Consider the following 16,629-nt stretch of genomic DNA (forward strand, 5'->3'; position numbering starts at 1 on the left):
TTTACTAGCAGTAAGTCCACTGTCTAAAATTACAACATTTCGTTTTTTCTTCGTAAGAGTTTTTTTCGAACTGAAGCTATGCGGGTTCCATATTTATTTCCCGATCATTCATCTAAATTCCGTCCATGATGTGGGTTCACTATTTCTTTTCATTAACACGTGACTCATTACTCGTGCACTCACTCGCATACATAAATATTATGTACATTATCTGCAAGTTTTCACAATTCGTACTTATTCATGCAAATACGGCGCATTTGCACGAATGAATCATAAATGGTAATAAATATGATAAAGTAGTAATACTTTTTTTAAAATTATAAGAATAAACGATGAATTTTTCTTGAAGATAGAAACGTTTGATAATTAATGCCAGTGATTTTTCTTGTACGATATACATACATTGGCCGTTTTTTAATATAAAATTTTAACATCAAAATTTTTTTTCAGATCAAAAACGAGTTTCTATGAGAAATACGAGCCTAGTACGCGCTGACCGAGAAGATTAATGAGTTAAAGAGACACTTTGCGCGCGCGGCAACGAGCGGAGAAAGACGCGCGCGCGTGCTCCAACGCACATATACATTGATGAGCACAGATATACACAAGCACAATGAACGAACTGTAGATTTCACAGTTCGTGAGCGCAGGCCTTCTCCTTTCTCCTCGTGGGAGCTCGACAGTTTTGGAGTATATTTTTAGAGTGTTCGAACTCCGATACTCAATTGCGTTTTATTAAGTTCGAATCTTAATTTTTGTGTAGAATTATCGACACTTGTATACGTAAAGATAAAGTCGATGAGAAACGATAAGATAAACGAGCTGAGCGTCGCGTCCTGGCCCACCCGACGGCACAGCTCGTGCCTTTGCACTGACGCGGCTCCACTCTTCGTATAGTCTCCGTTGCTCGTACATCTATCGTTGTTGCTCCTCTCGGTGGTGGAAAGAGGCCGGAGAAGGGGAGCAGGCCAACGCCATCGACACCAATTGCAACGGCCACCAATGCAACTGCACATGGAATGTGTTATTCATTTTGTAGCAAAACTATTCATAAAGTCGTATAATGCAGAATGCGCAAATCCGCTAATTAATTGAATAGATATAGAAAGTCTCATTCAAAATGAGACATAGAAAGTCTCATTCAAAATGAGATATAGAATCCCACATTAAAAATTATATAAAATAATTAAATTTCTTTTTGTGTGATATTGGCTTGTGAACAATTCATGCTTTTGAATTCATGCTTTTGAATATTTAATTCTATAAGATTAATTATCTTACTTAATAAAGTAAATATAATTTACAGATCCAGCGTCACAATGCTGCGAATTTCAACTGATATTTAACTTAACGGAAAAAGAATTAATAACTGCACGCGCCAACGTAAAGTATAAAAATTTAATAAAATGGTAGACAAGGAGAGATATTGTCCTACGAAGAATATTTTAATGAAACCTTTATTAAGATTTTTATCATGCCAAAGACAAATGACGACTTTGGCTATACAAACAGGTAAACGTTTTCCCGGCGAGAGTCCTCTATGCAGGTGTAAATTATACAAGTATATTGCTATGGAATTTTACAGAATAATATTAAAAAAACACAATAAAATTGCATAATATTTGATATCACAGAACAATACAAAGAAAATGCTTATTTATGTATATGCTTACGTTAAATCATATTTTTACTTATAAAAATATAATTTCTTCTTTTTAAATGGCAACTTATATTTTACATCATGACTATATAAGTACCATATTACTTTCAATTACGATATTTAATTAATTGATTTTATTAAATTAATACGATTTTAACATGTAATTGAAATGAAGCATCATCAATTACACCTGCATTATCAAGCGACTTGTGCGCGGGTATCTCTACTATCTTAAATCACAATGGTGACGACAAGTTTAACTATTTCGTTAATTAGTTCCTTAAGATTGATCGTTACATATAAGCACATACGCACGCACGCACACACGTTTTAGCAGCCGTATACATAAAAACGCGTGATGAAACGATTCGATGACTGCCGATGATGTTCTTGGCGAATATTCAATGACAATATTGCATCACGAATTAAAAAAATAATTAGAATTGTCAATAAATCTTGGGATTATAATTATAGACGATAATTATAATGAATGTTTCTTTTAATTTTAACCAAAATTATCTTTGCTATGGAATAATTAAAAAGAAAATCAAAACAACCAGGAATAAATAAATGGAAAGAAGATTTATATAATTTTACGAAATTAAAAATATTTACTGCAAGATTATATTTTTGCGAACAACGCGCGGCGATTTCTAACTGTCTAAGATCATCGGCATTCACTATCGAGAATCACACGAGGAAATTATAGTCCCGCAGAGCGACTCGCTTTTATTATATAATTCCCCTTACCGTCGTAAGATTAATTTACCACGATCGATTAGAGTTGATCGCGCAAACCCGTAAAGAGTACCTACGTTTTCGGCGTAACGTCGAATGCTTAGGCCATAAAATCGTAAAAAAATATTCAAGCGCGAGTTCGTAGGCGAGTATTTGGTATGGACTGCCTCTGATTTTATTTTCTTTTTTTTTTCGAGGGTTTGAGGCAAAAATTGGAACGCGCGTTTACTTTCGTATACTTTGCAGAAAAGAGTGAGATCGCTCGCGGTTTCCAGTCCAATCGGAATCGTGAGTGCGTGCGTTGCGTAGCGACCATGTTTTTTTTTTTTCGTTTTTATAAAGAGGAACGATCGACGGAATATCTACTATTATGTTGGAACACAGAGAGACAATCGTTAAATAATGCGATCAGCCCTCAACCGATAACGCAATTTTGCGTAAATTCTTTATGATGAAAATCAGCAAACTACGTGATCCTGTTTCTACACATTTATATATTTTTGAATGTCTATGGAAGATCAAATTACATCATCATAATTAAGTCATTTTCAACTAATTGAGCAGTGATTTCTCGCTTATTTTTGTAATGAATTGGTCCATGTACAACAAAAATACGTTTTTTGTAATTGAACATTCTTAATTGACAGACAGATCATAGAAACCAACGTTTTGCGGAATTTATCGGATAAGGGCTGAAATAAATGACTCACAATCCTCCTCTCTTCGCTTTTATCCAAATTAATAATAGCTTTTTGACACCCCGTACCAATCTATTTTGCAAATAAAAAAATATTTGGTTTCTATTAAAAACCCTAATTATATTGATAAATATATTTGTGTGGAGAAATAATTGCAAATTTATAAGTCATCAAATTCATGAAATATAGCTTTCAAATCTGTAATATTACAGATTATTACAGTCTTAGCGTAGGCGAAGCGTATCAAATTAAAAATTGATATTATATATATTGTAATAAGATTTTTTAATAATTAATCCGGTCATGGCGACGGATACGAGGCATCGTGAATCTGCCATGTAATTCGAAGTCGTCAAACTACAATAATAGTTCTTCGAAATCGTTCACGACTGTAATATGTGATTCAAGAGCATAGGATAAAGAGACAGTGAGAGAGAGAAAGACAATGACATAGAAAGTTTAAGAGATTAATTCGAGGAAAAAATCTTTAGGCACACTCACACACATACACGTACATTTATATAATTATATATTTGTGTGTATATATTATGCGTAGAGCGCAAGAGTCTTTATTTTTTGGTAAGCAAAACGTGGCTTCGCACTTTTATTCGAATTCCTGCCAGAGTCAGCAAGGGTGACGTGATTTGTTTCTTTTTTTAATTCTTTGCGCTTGAACGTTATTTACAGAAGAGTAAAACTGAAAAAATAATTAAAGGAGTGTAAATAAAAATCTATAATACTATGCTATAAGACAAACTGTGTAATAATATATAATTTATAAATATATAAAATCATATCAATATATTACTTATATTTTTTCTTGACTTATTGTTAGATAATTGTTAGTGCTCTCGATTTATTACAAAATATCGTTTATTCCCTGTAAAACTTGACACGTAACTTAATTATAACTTGATATAAGTAATGACATTAAAAAAAAAAAGATTGAATTAGCGCAAAGAATTAATCTATAAAAATTACACATCTATTTTTCGTATTAATTCCGATCAGATTTCGACAATGTCGATTTTCTAATCGCTTTGTACTTGCTCAGCCGATCAATATATTGCAGAAAAAATGTTATAATGCGAATATTCAGATCACCCTCGTAACGCCACCACCCTTCAGTACATGGACTCTTAAAATTGCTTATTTTTCTTTGTTCTTCGTACGTTTTCGCGCAGTAGTTAGTTAATTATAATGTAATCGTTATGTCATAATTTAATAGCAAATATATTATCACATTTAGATTGTATTAATTTTTAAGATGACCGACCGGACGTTCCTCGACGAAGTTTTCGTCGCCTCGCAACTTTTGTACCGAATAAAAAAGTCTATTAATGCCCAATTATTTTACGATATATCTTTCAGTATTGTTTAGTTTTTTCTATAACGGGAGTAACGGCAACTATAATCGCTTACGAATACAAATAAAAATACTGCGTAGCTCTATTTGGAATGTGTTACTTTCGATAAATGCCACCAATTCCAAGCAACCGCACTGTCATTAAAAGGTTAATACCTTTGCATTGAAACACTTGACCTTCTCATTCTTTTTATCCTTTCGACGCCATTGATAAGATCTCGCGATGACGTAAACGCTTGCTTTGTTTCGTAGATTCCGACAATGAACTTTGAAGAGAGCACTTCAATTCGCACTTAAAGAGAGCGCGAACGACGGCATTCGTCGTAGACACGTCCGTCCGGTATGTTAGATTTAAATCTAAGAAACATTAATATAGAATATATTATATATCGTGTAGTTTATATAAGGTATACGTTAAGACACTTACTGCTACAGCAAAAATTCAACAGTTAAAAGATTGTAACAACTAGTTCACGCTCACGTCGAACACAGAAGCGGACGATCAGACGGAAATCCCTGCGTTTGCGAGCTTTTACGAAAATCGCGATTTTCGGTGAATCTTTGAGAGGAAGAGAAACCTTACAAAAAGGTTTCTTAAAAATGGTTTAAAAAGAATGCAACTAAAATTAAATTATATTTAAGTTTTGAGATAAAAATGCTCTTGGTATCTAAGGTATTTTTTTCTCTCTTTCTTTGTAGATTAGGGCTACGTTCCAAAACATCTTCTCCGAGGAAGATTTTACTCTGTATGCTATAGTATACATCACATGTATTATATATTTCGAGTAAAATTTTCCTCGGAGAGGAAGTTTTGGAACGTAGCCTAGATCAATAAAAGCCAAAGATTCGGTTTGGAATGTAAGGAATTGAGTCAGGCGATTTTTCATAAACGAAGAAATCTGATCGTACGTTTCACATCCGAAGCAGCTTACACCCCTCGCGCATCTTCCTTCCACAGAACTTCGTTCATCCCCCTATAATTGGGATCACTTTGGCACGAATTAATTTTCTTTTTGTCCATAGTATCGGCACGGCGCCGCTGCTTATCAGTTATGAGCTCGTAATTATAATAATGCGAATAAATCTCGGTAGCACCTGAGACTGATCGCTCGGACGATACGATAAAATGAGGTGTTCTCGTTAGGCGCGCACGCTCATCGGGAAAACTACATTTCCGCAAACTACTACGAGAAACGTCAAAAAGACGTGTCAACCGCGCGAAATTTTCCGCCGATTTCGCAAATCCTTCGTCTTCGGAACTTTCCTTTATCCCTATTACATATATAGATTCTTCGCGACGGTTTTCCTGACGTACGACGTACGGAACGCTTTATTCGAGTTGTGCTATGACTTTTGACCGAAATAAAAAATAAATAATTACTCCACAAGTAAATACTAACGGCGGACGGAGCCAGTCACGCTAATTGCGGACGTGTAATTAACAAGAAACTTCCTTCATTGTGGGTACGTAAATTATGCGCGTCGCGACGCACACCGATAAACTATTTCGTGATATAAATATTCTGAATGTGCTAATGCGCTCGACATATCTTCGAAACAACGTGTAGATATGCGCGGAAGAAATAGAAAAAGTAAGTTATTCTCTTCGGTAGTCAAGGTAAAGGCTTTGTGTAAAATCATGCATATAAAAAGTCGCATTGAAAAACCCGTTGCTGTATCGTGAAGTATCGCACGGTAAATGCGATTTACAAATGTAAAGTATACATATATCAAAAACAAAGTAGCACATAAAGTTATACCGGGGTGTATAACTCATGATTTTCGGTATAGTCGAGTGAATTACGCGCATATCCGGTAATATACATTATGTTAAATAGTTAAACCATTTGCTTTCGGATGAATGGGCCTACATCATTATGTAATCCGGAATAAATGTTTTTTTTACCAACTTCCACGCATAATCGTAATCATCTTGGCTACTATAGTAGTCATCCGTATACCTAAAAGATAAAATATAATTTAATATTTAATATATATATATAATTATGTAATATAATTAATTAAAATCTAAATCACATTCGCTCGTAATTGTGGCTTATTTCAAAATTTATGCTACTTGGCACGGAATGAGTGCTACGTTACTCGTGATATTTCTAGCGAAGATAATACTGACAATGATAACGTGTAATGAGTTGAAAAAATTCACTCTCAGTAACAAGTCCAGTTGGGAAAAAAACTTACTTAATGTTCGACAAATGCAATGTGTTTGAAGCGTTAAAATGTGCCGGGGAAGTGAAACTTTATGCCGAGCAGCTTCGATTTCGCATCATCGTATACCTTGTAGTTTAGCATAGTGTTGTATAGTAATGGCTATAGTGTCTATGTAGTAGAACGATATTCTCCGCAAGAATGTCATTCTCGATGAGACGACAAATCATCGTGGCGTGATGCACGAATCCTCTCGTGTCACTTCACGTGAGTCGCCGTTAAAAATCGTTTATCGACTACAACGTATTTATACAATACATTAAAAATTGACACATATTTCTGTTACAATCGATCTCATTCGCTTTCTCTCCCCTAACACGAGCAATCGATCGTCGGGAATGGTCTTGGATCCTAAAGAGAGAAACATATGAGAGACACTTGTATCGATAGCGAACAGATGTATCCAACGAGCTTAAATTTTGCAGAAAATTACAATTATACTCTTTTTTTAAATGTAATATACATTATATAGAGCGAATATAGAAATTTAATATAATTTAAAGATATATAATGGAAAATGTGACTACAGTGATATAAGAGTTCTATGGAGATGCCTTGGATCGTCATCATCTGTAAAATAAAACACGTTAGGCTTCATCTCGCGTTATACGATACACTGTCTATCATTATAATGCTTGCATAATCATAATAGTACATCGTTCTTTTATTATCGTATTATTAGTCCGTAATAGTACCAATGAAGATTCGATAATAGCAACTCAAGCAACGATAACAATATGTTCGTGTTAAGTACTTAACAATTATACTTGTAGTGACGATTCGTGCAGCGCGAGCGAACTATACATATACTAGACACGTAACGTTAAAACGAATCTTCGTAAAATAGCACCTTTCCATCCCGGCCGGGGTCCTCGCGACATGTCGTGTCGTGACCCGGTGCTTTTATTGATCTCATTAACCGTTGGCCTGATTCGATCGAGTCTCGTGCATCCGCCTTGATATACACGCAAGTATCACGAGCTCTTGCTCGATTCTGTTCAAGTGCACAAATATTGATCGTTGTTTGCTCCTATATGATACTAAAAATAAAATTTTCATCTCGGATTTGAATAATTAAGTCATAAGCTTCAAGCAAGTATTGACACAAAATAAAATTAGGATTATAGATAAATTTGAATAATTGAAATTGCAGCAAATTCTACAAAAATTAAGATTTAAATTAATTTTAAAGACAGCAATAATAATTAATTACCAATAGTTAATGAGAAACAATAAAGAGTCACGTTTAAAAGACGAGAATCTCCGGAACAGTACAGAGTTGCAGTCTTAAACTTTGCTGAATTGTAATTTCTTTTCTTTTTTTTTTTTTAGTCACGGCGGTCAGTGCGGAAAGAGCGCAAAAGAGATGGACGTCACATCGCGCCGTGAATTCGTTTCTACTTTCAGTCTTTCTCCGCGAGCCAATCTACGATTCTAGCACCATTTTGCAGCTTTCCCCGTTCGTCGTCAACAATCGACGCGAACGGGCGATCTAACGATCGTCATACTTCATCGAATCGATGTAATGTAACACTTGGACGTTTACATAGCTAATACAAGATTTCGTTAGAATTCAAAGGTTACATTAAATTATCGACGTTAAATTATCGCATGCAATAATCTATACGATTCCTAACGTCTAAGGGAGGAAGCCTTGTCGATGCTGATTTGGGAAACAATCCATTCCGAAATTTGTTTTTCCCGATAGACTTTATTTTTCTATATGATTTCTATCGATATCAATGTCGTAAATTATTTTTAATCTCTGTTTCTAGCTTATTTTTTAAATTGCTTTTTTCATGAAATTATGAATAATTCTCAATTTTTCTTGAAGTTAGGTTTAATTTTCACTTGATTGGAGGAATTCTCCTTCGTTTGTCTGCCAAGTTCAGCACTTGTGTACAAGTCTTCCTGTAAATTCTAATATATCTAGATCGCAGTATTGACAAAACGAGGACGTATAAAGGACAGGCGAGTCCCAGATTTCTGTTTCCGCAGGTCTCTCAGGGCCGTTGCTCTTTTTCTTTGTTCTTCGAGAGCGTTTTCGCTAGTTGGTCGCGTCCGGATTTGAAGACGGTGAGGATGCCGGGCTCTGCACCAGGTCGACGTCAGTAGTGTCCCTCGAGGAGGCCAACAGCGAGGGAGTTATCAGCATGCCGCGCGGACTGAAGGTGTCGCAATAGAGGTTCTCCTTTTTGTGTACTCGCCGTACGTGGCTGCGTAGATTGTCACGACGTGCGCTGCGATAGGCGCAGTGCGGGCACAAATGTGGCTTCTCACCCGTGTGCATGCGACGATGCTGTATCAGCTGTAAAGTATCAGAAATATACGGTGTACAATTAACATTGTCAATTTTCTTAATTTTTGTCTTCATATATACCTACTCTAAATTTTTTGAAATGGAATCTCACTTTAAAGAGTAAAAAATTGAACCAGTCTTGAAAAAGAGTGACTCCATTTTCAATCTCTAAGAGTGAGATTCACTCTAAAAGTTTTAGAGAAGAGAGAGATGTACAATCGAGATCTTTATGATAAAAACAAATAATCTTTCAAATACCTTCTTCAATTGCACCGTGCGGAAGATGCAAATATCGCAGCAAAAATATCGATCATCGCGATGCCTTCGCATGTGTCTGCTGAGATCGACCTCGGATGATCGATCGGCACCGCAGACGGCGCAGCTCACCCTAGTTTCCGGCGCGGAGCCTCTCGCGTGCGCTCGTAAATGTCTTTGAAATGCCTTCTCGATTGTGCATGCGTACGAGCACAGTGAGCACCGATATTCCTCCCTCTCGTACCTGAGAACATCCCGAAACAATAGCTAACAAAAAACATGACGAAATAAAAAAAAAGAAATATTTTTCTTTTTTATTCCATTTTATTATCTGATAAAAGTTTTATAAAAAAAAAAATAAATAAAAGATTTAAGGAATCTTTATTTTTGATAGAACACAGATATAATTAGTTATATAAAATTGTTCGAGTACCTATACCTGACGCGTTGCAAGGCCAGCGAACGTTTCTTCCCCGTAGGCGTCATTCCTTGAGCTACATGTGCCGCTACGTGGGTTTCCATCTCGCATCTACTAGTCGTCGTGAAGTCACAACCCGTGGACGGACACCTCTTGATTTCCCCGGTCTCCGTACCGGACAGAGCGGGATGGCAATCAGCTATGTGTTTCCTTAGGGCCGGTCTCGTTGGTGCCACCACGTCGCAGGAACCGCACGAGTAGCCACGAACGCTGTTTATGTTCGGACTGCTGCCTCTCGATCTTAAACCACGTAATATTGTCAACACTGACACAATAATGATGACAATCCCCAACAATGTCCCATAATGATCTTTGTTACATGGCACGTTTAATCAGGTTTAATAATAATCATAGCTGTTCTTCGGAAGAATGGAACGACTATGATTGACCAGTTTCATAACTACGGATGTTATTAAATCCGATTAAGGGTGCCGTGTAAATGTAATCAATGTCGTAATCTTAATATCTATAGTAAATTTTATGAACTTTAAGTTGTCTTTCTTAGAGAAAATGGTCTTTAAGAAAGGCAAAGTATATATTATAATTATGGCTTGACGTGCTAAATCTTACGTACTTTTCAGTATAGGATGAGTGCTCGCTCTCGGAATCACTGTCGGAAGGAATATTGGGAACTTCCGTTGCTTCTAAAGCCGCAGTGGCGGCAGATAGTCTACCCAGCATCGCCGTGTAAGCACCCAGTACCCAACCGTTCAGAACAGGTGTCACCGTTCCTTCCTGAATATTAACGGTAAAATAAAAAATTAAATAAAGTTCGTGTAAGCTTAAGCAACTAAAAAATAAAATCGAGATCAATAAATTATATGAAGCTAGTAAACGATATATCAAATTAATTAAAGTCAATAATATAACGATCAAAGGTTTCGATTGACTTACTTATTGTTAGTCGTCTTCAGATATCTTTACAACGTAACAATAAAATCGATTGGACTGTATCATAAAACTATGAGATTAATTGGAATTAATAATTAAATACAATGGAATAATTAAAAAATACTTAAGAGGCTATGTTATAAAGTTAACCGCGTTATATAATAAGTACAAAAATGTATAATGTTCGGCTTCGGTCAAATAAAGAAAAAAAAGAAAGGAAAATATGATTGTTCATTTATTGATCTTGATTTTATTGTAGTTGATTAATGATAAAATATTAATATAATATCAACTAAAAAATCCGTGTATAATTATATTATGTTAAAAAATCATCAATGAACCGGTTTCAGGTAGATGTCAAGTAATTAAATTCATCGAAAAATATATAACACAGACCGACCTTGTCGAGGGCCAGGCATGACATCGGATCGGGAAGCTTTGCGATTGATAAATTGTTGTTTGCCGATTGATGTGAACTGTTCGTGCTACCAGTATCGCTCTCGTCACCGACATCTTCGTTGTCATTATTTTCGTTTGGCACACAAGTCTGATTGATGCATGTAAAAAATAAGATACCCTGTGTTTGTATTTATAATTAAAAGTTTTAAGTATTAATTTACATAAGAAAAACTGATAAAATTTAAATTTTTATCTCTATACTTTGACAAGAGATTTTACAATAGCTTAATTCAAAATTATTTACCAATATTTTAAAATTATAAATTATTTTTATATCAACACTTCTTTTTTTTGTCCAATAGAGATAAAAAATTAAAGATTATTAGCTATTTAAGAGATATCAATTTAATATTGTGTTATACAATAATGAGATGGTCTTACCTGATTTTCGTTTTGATCAGCCTTTTCGATGTTACCTTCGTTGTCGTCGCGCTGCTGAGGATCTTCATCTTCGCCGTTCGTGCTCTTGTCCCCATCCTCAGCGTCTTCGGCATTGGTGGACGCGACCGAGGCTGGTTTCGTGACCAGTTCCATCGGGACGTAAGGTGGCCCCGCCGCCGTTAACGGCAGTGGCAGCATGTCGGGCCGGTGCAGTGCGCTCAGGGCGAACGCGGCCCTTGGTAGGATCTGCGTCGCGCCGGAAGGCAGAATCGGATGCCTTCGGGCGAGACGCGGGTCACCCCAAAGTTCACCCGCGACGTGAAGACTCCAGATCCCATATTCCATCTAGAATGTGCGTTACGATCGTTCGTTGATGGGATCCACGAAATCGGTTCAACGGAAAATTGCATCTAAATCCGATTGCAGTGAGTAAAAAAAAGTATTCGCACACAAACACGTACATACATTACTTTGAGAATTGAGATAATATGACGATATGAAAAAGAATGTTGCTATATAAAGTGTTTTAGCTAATACGCACAAGCATGCTTTATGATAAAAGTATGCAGCAATATCTTTTTTCGGATAGAATAATTCCTAAAAAAGATGAGATGTGCAAATACTATTTTTATTCACTATACACTGTATAAATGTATCTTTTCGATAAAATTGATCGCTACATCGAGAGTTTGTGATTAAAATGAAATAAGTTCATGTTTTGAGGTTCATTTTTTCAGATATAATCTGTTATAGAAAACATAAATCTGATACCTAAGTCTTCAACTTTTTCCCTAGTACTTGATATATTTATGAAATCGGTAATGTCAGCTATCACGTGCAGACGATTCGAATATAAAATTAGAAATATATTCCGAACCTAATAAAGATTGAATCACTTGGAAACAGTGCTCGAGTACTCATTATGTTTGTATGGATTGCACGGAATAAAAAGGGTGAAGGGTAGGGAGCGAGAAGAGAGAGAGATTAGTGGTGGCCCTCGAATCAATACTTACGTGCAATTTTCAAGCGAGCCGAGTATTTGTTACTTATATATAAAATCATTTTATTTGTACCTAATGCTTTTTATCAAATCGCGTGCATTTAATTAAATCGTTAAGAAATGTTTAAACGTCTACCAATCAATGTGCATCAATTAAGCCTATTTGCAAATAATGTACGATGATCACTTTGTCAATGTATTTCTTTAAATATGTGTTTCGTATTTTTTAGTTATTCTATCGAGTATCTCTCACCGTAAAGGATACATCAAGAAATACGTCAAGAGGAGTTGGGCAATAGAGTATCGGCAGTAATTCGATCTCGAGTTACGAGGTCAAACGTTTCGAAGCGTGCTCGAAAATGGAGATAACGATGCGGGAGAAAAGTGTCATGCGAAAAATTATCTCTCTAAAATTCTCTTCCTCCTCAGAAACTCAATTTTCCTCTCTTAGCACCCTTCCGAAAATGATCTTTGAACGCGAATCGGAATGTTCCGTACTGGCTCTTCTCGTTCTAAAATATTTCATATCGTTCTTTGTCGTGATTGAGATGTTATAATTACATTTTCGCAAAGTTGTTTCCATGCGGATCCATACTACTCAAATCGTCAGAATAACTCAACGTTTGATCTTTATTTCTTCAAATATGAAACTCGCGGATTTATATGTTCTTCATCTCGTGGATCGTTTTATTCGTAGTTGTCAAAAGCTATGTCTATCCTGATAGAACGAGGGCAAAGATAAAGCTCTTATAACATATCGGTTGGAAGAAGGAAGATTTCACGTGAAAGGAGCATCGAAGTATCCGATGTTACGAAATAGGGAACTCTTTTAGGATTTCTAACTTTCGTCTTTCTCCAATTTCGAGTTAGGCAAACGAAGACATCTTGTCCACGTGTGTTCACCAAAGATTTAGTGATTAGAACCATCTAGATCCCTCTAGATCAGATCAAAGTATTAAATTCTGACAGGAAATCGACTGTCCATTCTATCCTCAGTCCCTATCCTGTGAGCGACTTTTATATTGTCCATAAATTAATTTTCTCCACATTAAAATCTTTTTACGTGTATATAATATAGCATCTCGAGGGTGCAGCAAAAAGGTAGATGACTCTGATCCGTTAATATAATTTTTCAGTCATTCAAAAAATGGAGAAGAAGGTGAAGGTGAAAGCTGAAATGAGCTGCAAGTGCCGTGATGCCGTAAGACGTAAGAGATTGGCAAAAAAGGTCGCGTCTCACAAAGAGGAGGACGGTCGCGTGAAAATCGCAAGGAGGTTCCCCCTTCTCTTGGATAGGAGGGGCGCCCCTATGGTGGCCTACCGCAACAATTCGGGCCGATCGTCATTACGCTGGAATCATCCCCCGTTAGTGCTCCCTCTCGTCGCCGCAAGGCCGGGCCGATCTCCACCTTACCGATCGAATGATGAAAATTCACGCTCGTAGCGGCTCAGCATCGCCTCCCACGCTACACTCATGACGATTACGTTGACGATGTAAAAGACGAAGACGAAGACGATGAGATGACGATGACGATGGGGATAACGATAACGCGAAAAAGGATGTGACGACGAAATTCGCGAGCACCGGAGACGAGAAGAAACCCCGTAAACCGGGTCCGGATACGTGCCGCTGTAGAGCGAACGAACTCGCGAGATTCCTGACCATTGGACCGACCCTCGTGCATGCATACTTTAGCATAACGTTCTCTATACAATATCCAGAAAGAGGGAAAGAGATATAGGGGGGCGGGGGTAGGAGGAGGAGGAGGAGGAGGAGGAGTACCGCCGAGGGGAGGACAGGACGGTTCCTCCTCGTCACCCCACCCTCCCGGCGGCTTCGCCCTTTCTCTCTTTCTCTCTCGCACACGCATGCCCTCTCCCTTGCATCGTGCCGGGGGCCTCAGCATTCGTCCTACCCCTCGTGCTGACCCCTTCCGCCCTCCTCCCCGTCCCCATCGTTGCCGCGAATCGATTTGTTATTGTTTTTGTGTCTGCGGTCGTCGCGGCGGATGGAGCGGGGTTATATCGAGGGGTGGATGGGCGAATGGTGAATGGGGTGGGGTTGCCGGTGCCGGTGGTGCTGCTGCTGCTGCTTCTGCTGGTATGGCTGATGCTGATGGTGATGGTGCTGCTGCCGTTGCTGTTGGTGGTGGTAGTAGTGATGGTGGTGGTGGTGGTGGTCGCGCTCGAGCTTCGAAGCCTCGGCTTCGGTTTTCGGGCCGGCAGAGAGGCGACCAGGGTGAATAAGCTGCTGCTGCTGCTGCTGGGAAGGGTGGAAAGGGGAGGCGGGAGAGAATCGCAAGGGAACTCGTGAAGGGAGAAAGAGAGAGAGAGAGAGAGAAAAGGGATAGATACGCGCGATTCCGATCAGTGGCGTAGCCAGCGTGGGACAGGAAAAATCGAAAAATCTCAACCACTGCACGTGCGGAATTGCGCTGGAAACTTTACTCCATCCCTTAATTGCTCTTGTTTAAAACTATCGCTCGGCTAAGCGACAAGAGATGGTACTCGTCGAGTGTGACGTGACTCCTGTATTGAGGAATCCGAGACCGACCGCGAAAAAAAGGGTTGAGATCACGCCATTGGGATAGCCGCGGAAAAGAGATGAAACGAGAGAGGGTTGAGGATGGAAGCTGGTACAATGAGGAGGAGGAAATGAGCGAGGGTGGATGTGGAAGAAGGGAGAAAATCCCTGCGAGGGAAAGGGCGAGGAGGGAAGTTGGAGCGGAGTAAGGAGAGGAGAAAGAGGAGGAGGAGGATGAAGAGGGCGATCGCGTGAGTTAAACCGAGAGGGGACTCTATTCTGCGCGAGGATGGAAGCGGGAGGGAGAGGAACGGCGCGGATCGGATTGCATCCGCGGGTTGCATCGGGGGGGGGTGGCGACAGAGATAGTTGAAGGAAGAGCAAGAGAGGGATAGGAGGATGAGAAGGAAGGGAGAGAAAAGGGAAGAGCGAGAGGGTAATGGAGGTAGCAGGGTGTGGGAGAAGGGACACGTCGGCATCGGCTTGACAGGTGACAACCGATCGGACCACTGACGTCACAGATCACTTGGCCGAGCGAGCGAGCGCGCGCGCGCGCGCTCGCGCGTCGCATGCACGCACACGCACAGACATGACTATCCGCGAATCTCAGCGGCTACGCGACGTGGCGTAAGGTCGGGGAGCCGTGTCTCACACTCGCATACACCACTGTGCACCGTCGACAGTCGACACACGTCACGTTCGGCACGTCACGCCGCATGAACGAGAGAAAAAAAAGGGGTAATTTTTACGGAGGTGACGAGAGAGAGAGAGAGAGAGAGAAAGAGAGAGACGTGTAACGAAGCGAGACGAGGGAAAGAGACGAGAGATTGCGGAGACGGCAATAAGGAGAGAAGGCGGGAACGTGAATATCCGTTAATGTGGAGACCAGGGGAAGGACTTTCGGATGCGGATGACCGCGTGTAATCGTCAGGATTTTTCGCGTAACGCGAATATCCTCGTTTTCACGACGTATGACTTGAATTTTTGGTATTTACCGGGTGTTAACGCCGGCCGATGGTCCCCGCGCGCGGCGCCTTTCTATCTGGTTACCATTACACTCGGATGTATGAAATGCGCCACGGGCATACAACCATCCCCCCACAATAGCCCTATTTATGATTGGGCAAAATTGCTTTCCATGCGCAGAATAAAATCTCGCGCGCGGGTCCAGGAAAAATCCGCGGGGCGCCGCGACGGGAGGCCGCGCCGCCGCTCCTCGCGGTCGCGCCGCGTCACGTCGCGTCGCGTTTCTCCGAACGCGGATGAACGCGGAGTACGCTCGCTGGAGAAACGCGCGACGGTACCGTCGACGCGCCTGTCGCATGCATCCCGTCGTGCGACGCATCCTCCTTTTCCCACAATTTTTCTCCGCGGTTCCCACGCAGCCGATAAATTCGTCAGAAATTAAACGCGGTCCGCCGTGATCGCGCGCATCCGCGGCGCTGCGATGGCCGCCCGGCTCGGCCAATCACCGTTCTGCGTGCCGAGTAGTTCTAGGAAACGCCGCGACCAGCGACGGCGCGGCGTGACGGTCAGCGTGATGACCCAAATAAGGTTAAGTCGTGACATTTCTGTGTAGTTTCCATGTAATTTCGAGTTTCCGTCTCGACTTCTTTATCTGGATTTTCCTTGTTTTTTTTTTATCTTCAAA

At 39.6% G+C, this 16,629-nt stretch overlaps 1 protein-coding gene across 3 annotated transcripts; it reads right to left on the bottom strand.

Moving 5' to 3' along the window:
• Nucleotides 1–7,909: 7,909 nt before the first annotated feature.
• Nucleotides 7,910–16,036, bottom strand: LOC108757645 (zinc finger protein 316). 3 transcript variants are annotated; one of them, XM_018502124.1, is made up of 7 exons: nt 15,974–16,036; nt 11,455–11,799; nt 11,015–11,161; nt 10,298–10,458; nt 9,685–9,963; nt 9,249–9,489; nt 7,910–8,999 (listed from the first exon to the last, which is right to left on the bottom strand). In XM_018502124.1, exons 2-7 carry the CDS (start codon nt 11,797–11,799, stop codon nt 8,739–8,741), a joined length of 1,434 nt encoding a protein of 477 aa, XP_018357626.1. In that variant the 5' UTR covers nt 15,974–16,036; the 3' UTR covers nt 7,910–8,738. The 3 variants fall into 3 exon arrangements, with proteins under 3 accessions (XP_018357626.1, XP_018357622.1, XP_018357625.1); XM_018502120.1 differs by having other exon boundaries at nt 9,679–9,963; XM_018502123.1 differs by lacking the exon at nt 15,974–16,036 and adding an exon at nt 13,776–13,928 and having other exon boundaries at nt 9,679–9,963.
• Between the last annotated feature and the right edge of the window lie 593 nt (nt 16,037–16,629).

The sequence above is a fragment of the Trachymyrmex cornetzi genome, unplaced genomic scaffold (assembly GCF_001594075.2).
Source record: "Trachymyrmex cornetzi isolate Tcor2-1 unplaced genomic scaffold, Tcor1.1 scaffold147, whole genome shotgun sequence".
Taxonomy (NCBI): Eukaryota; Metazoa; Arthropoda; class Insecta; order Hymenoptera; family Formicidae; genus Trachymyrmex; species Trachymyrmex cornetzi.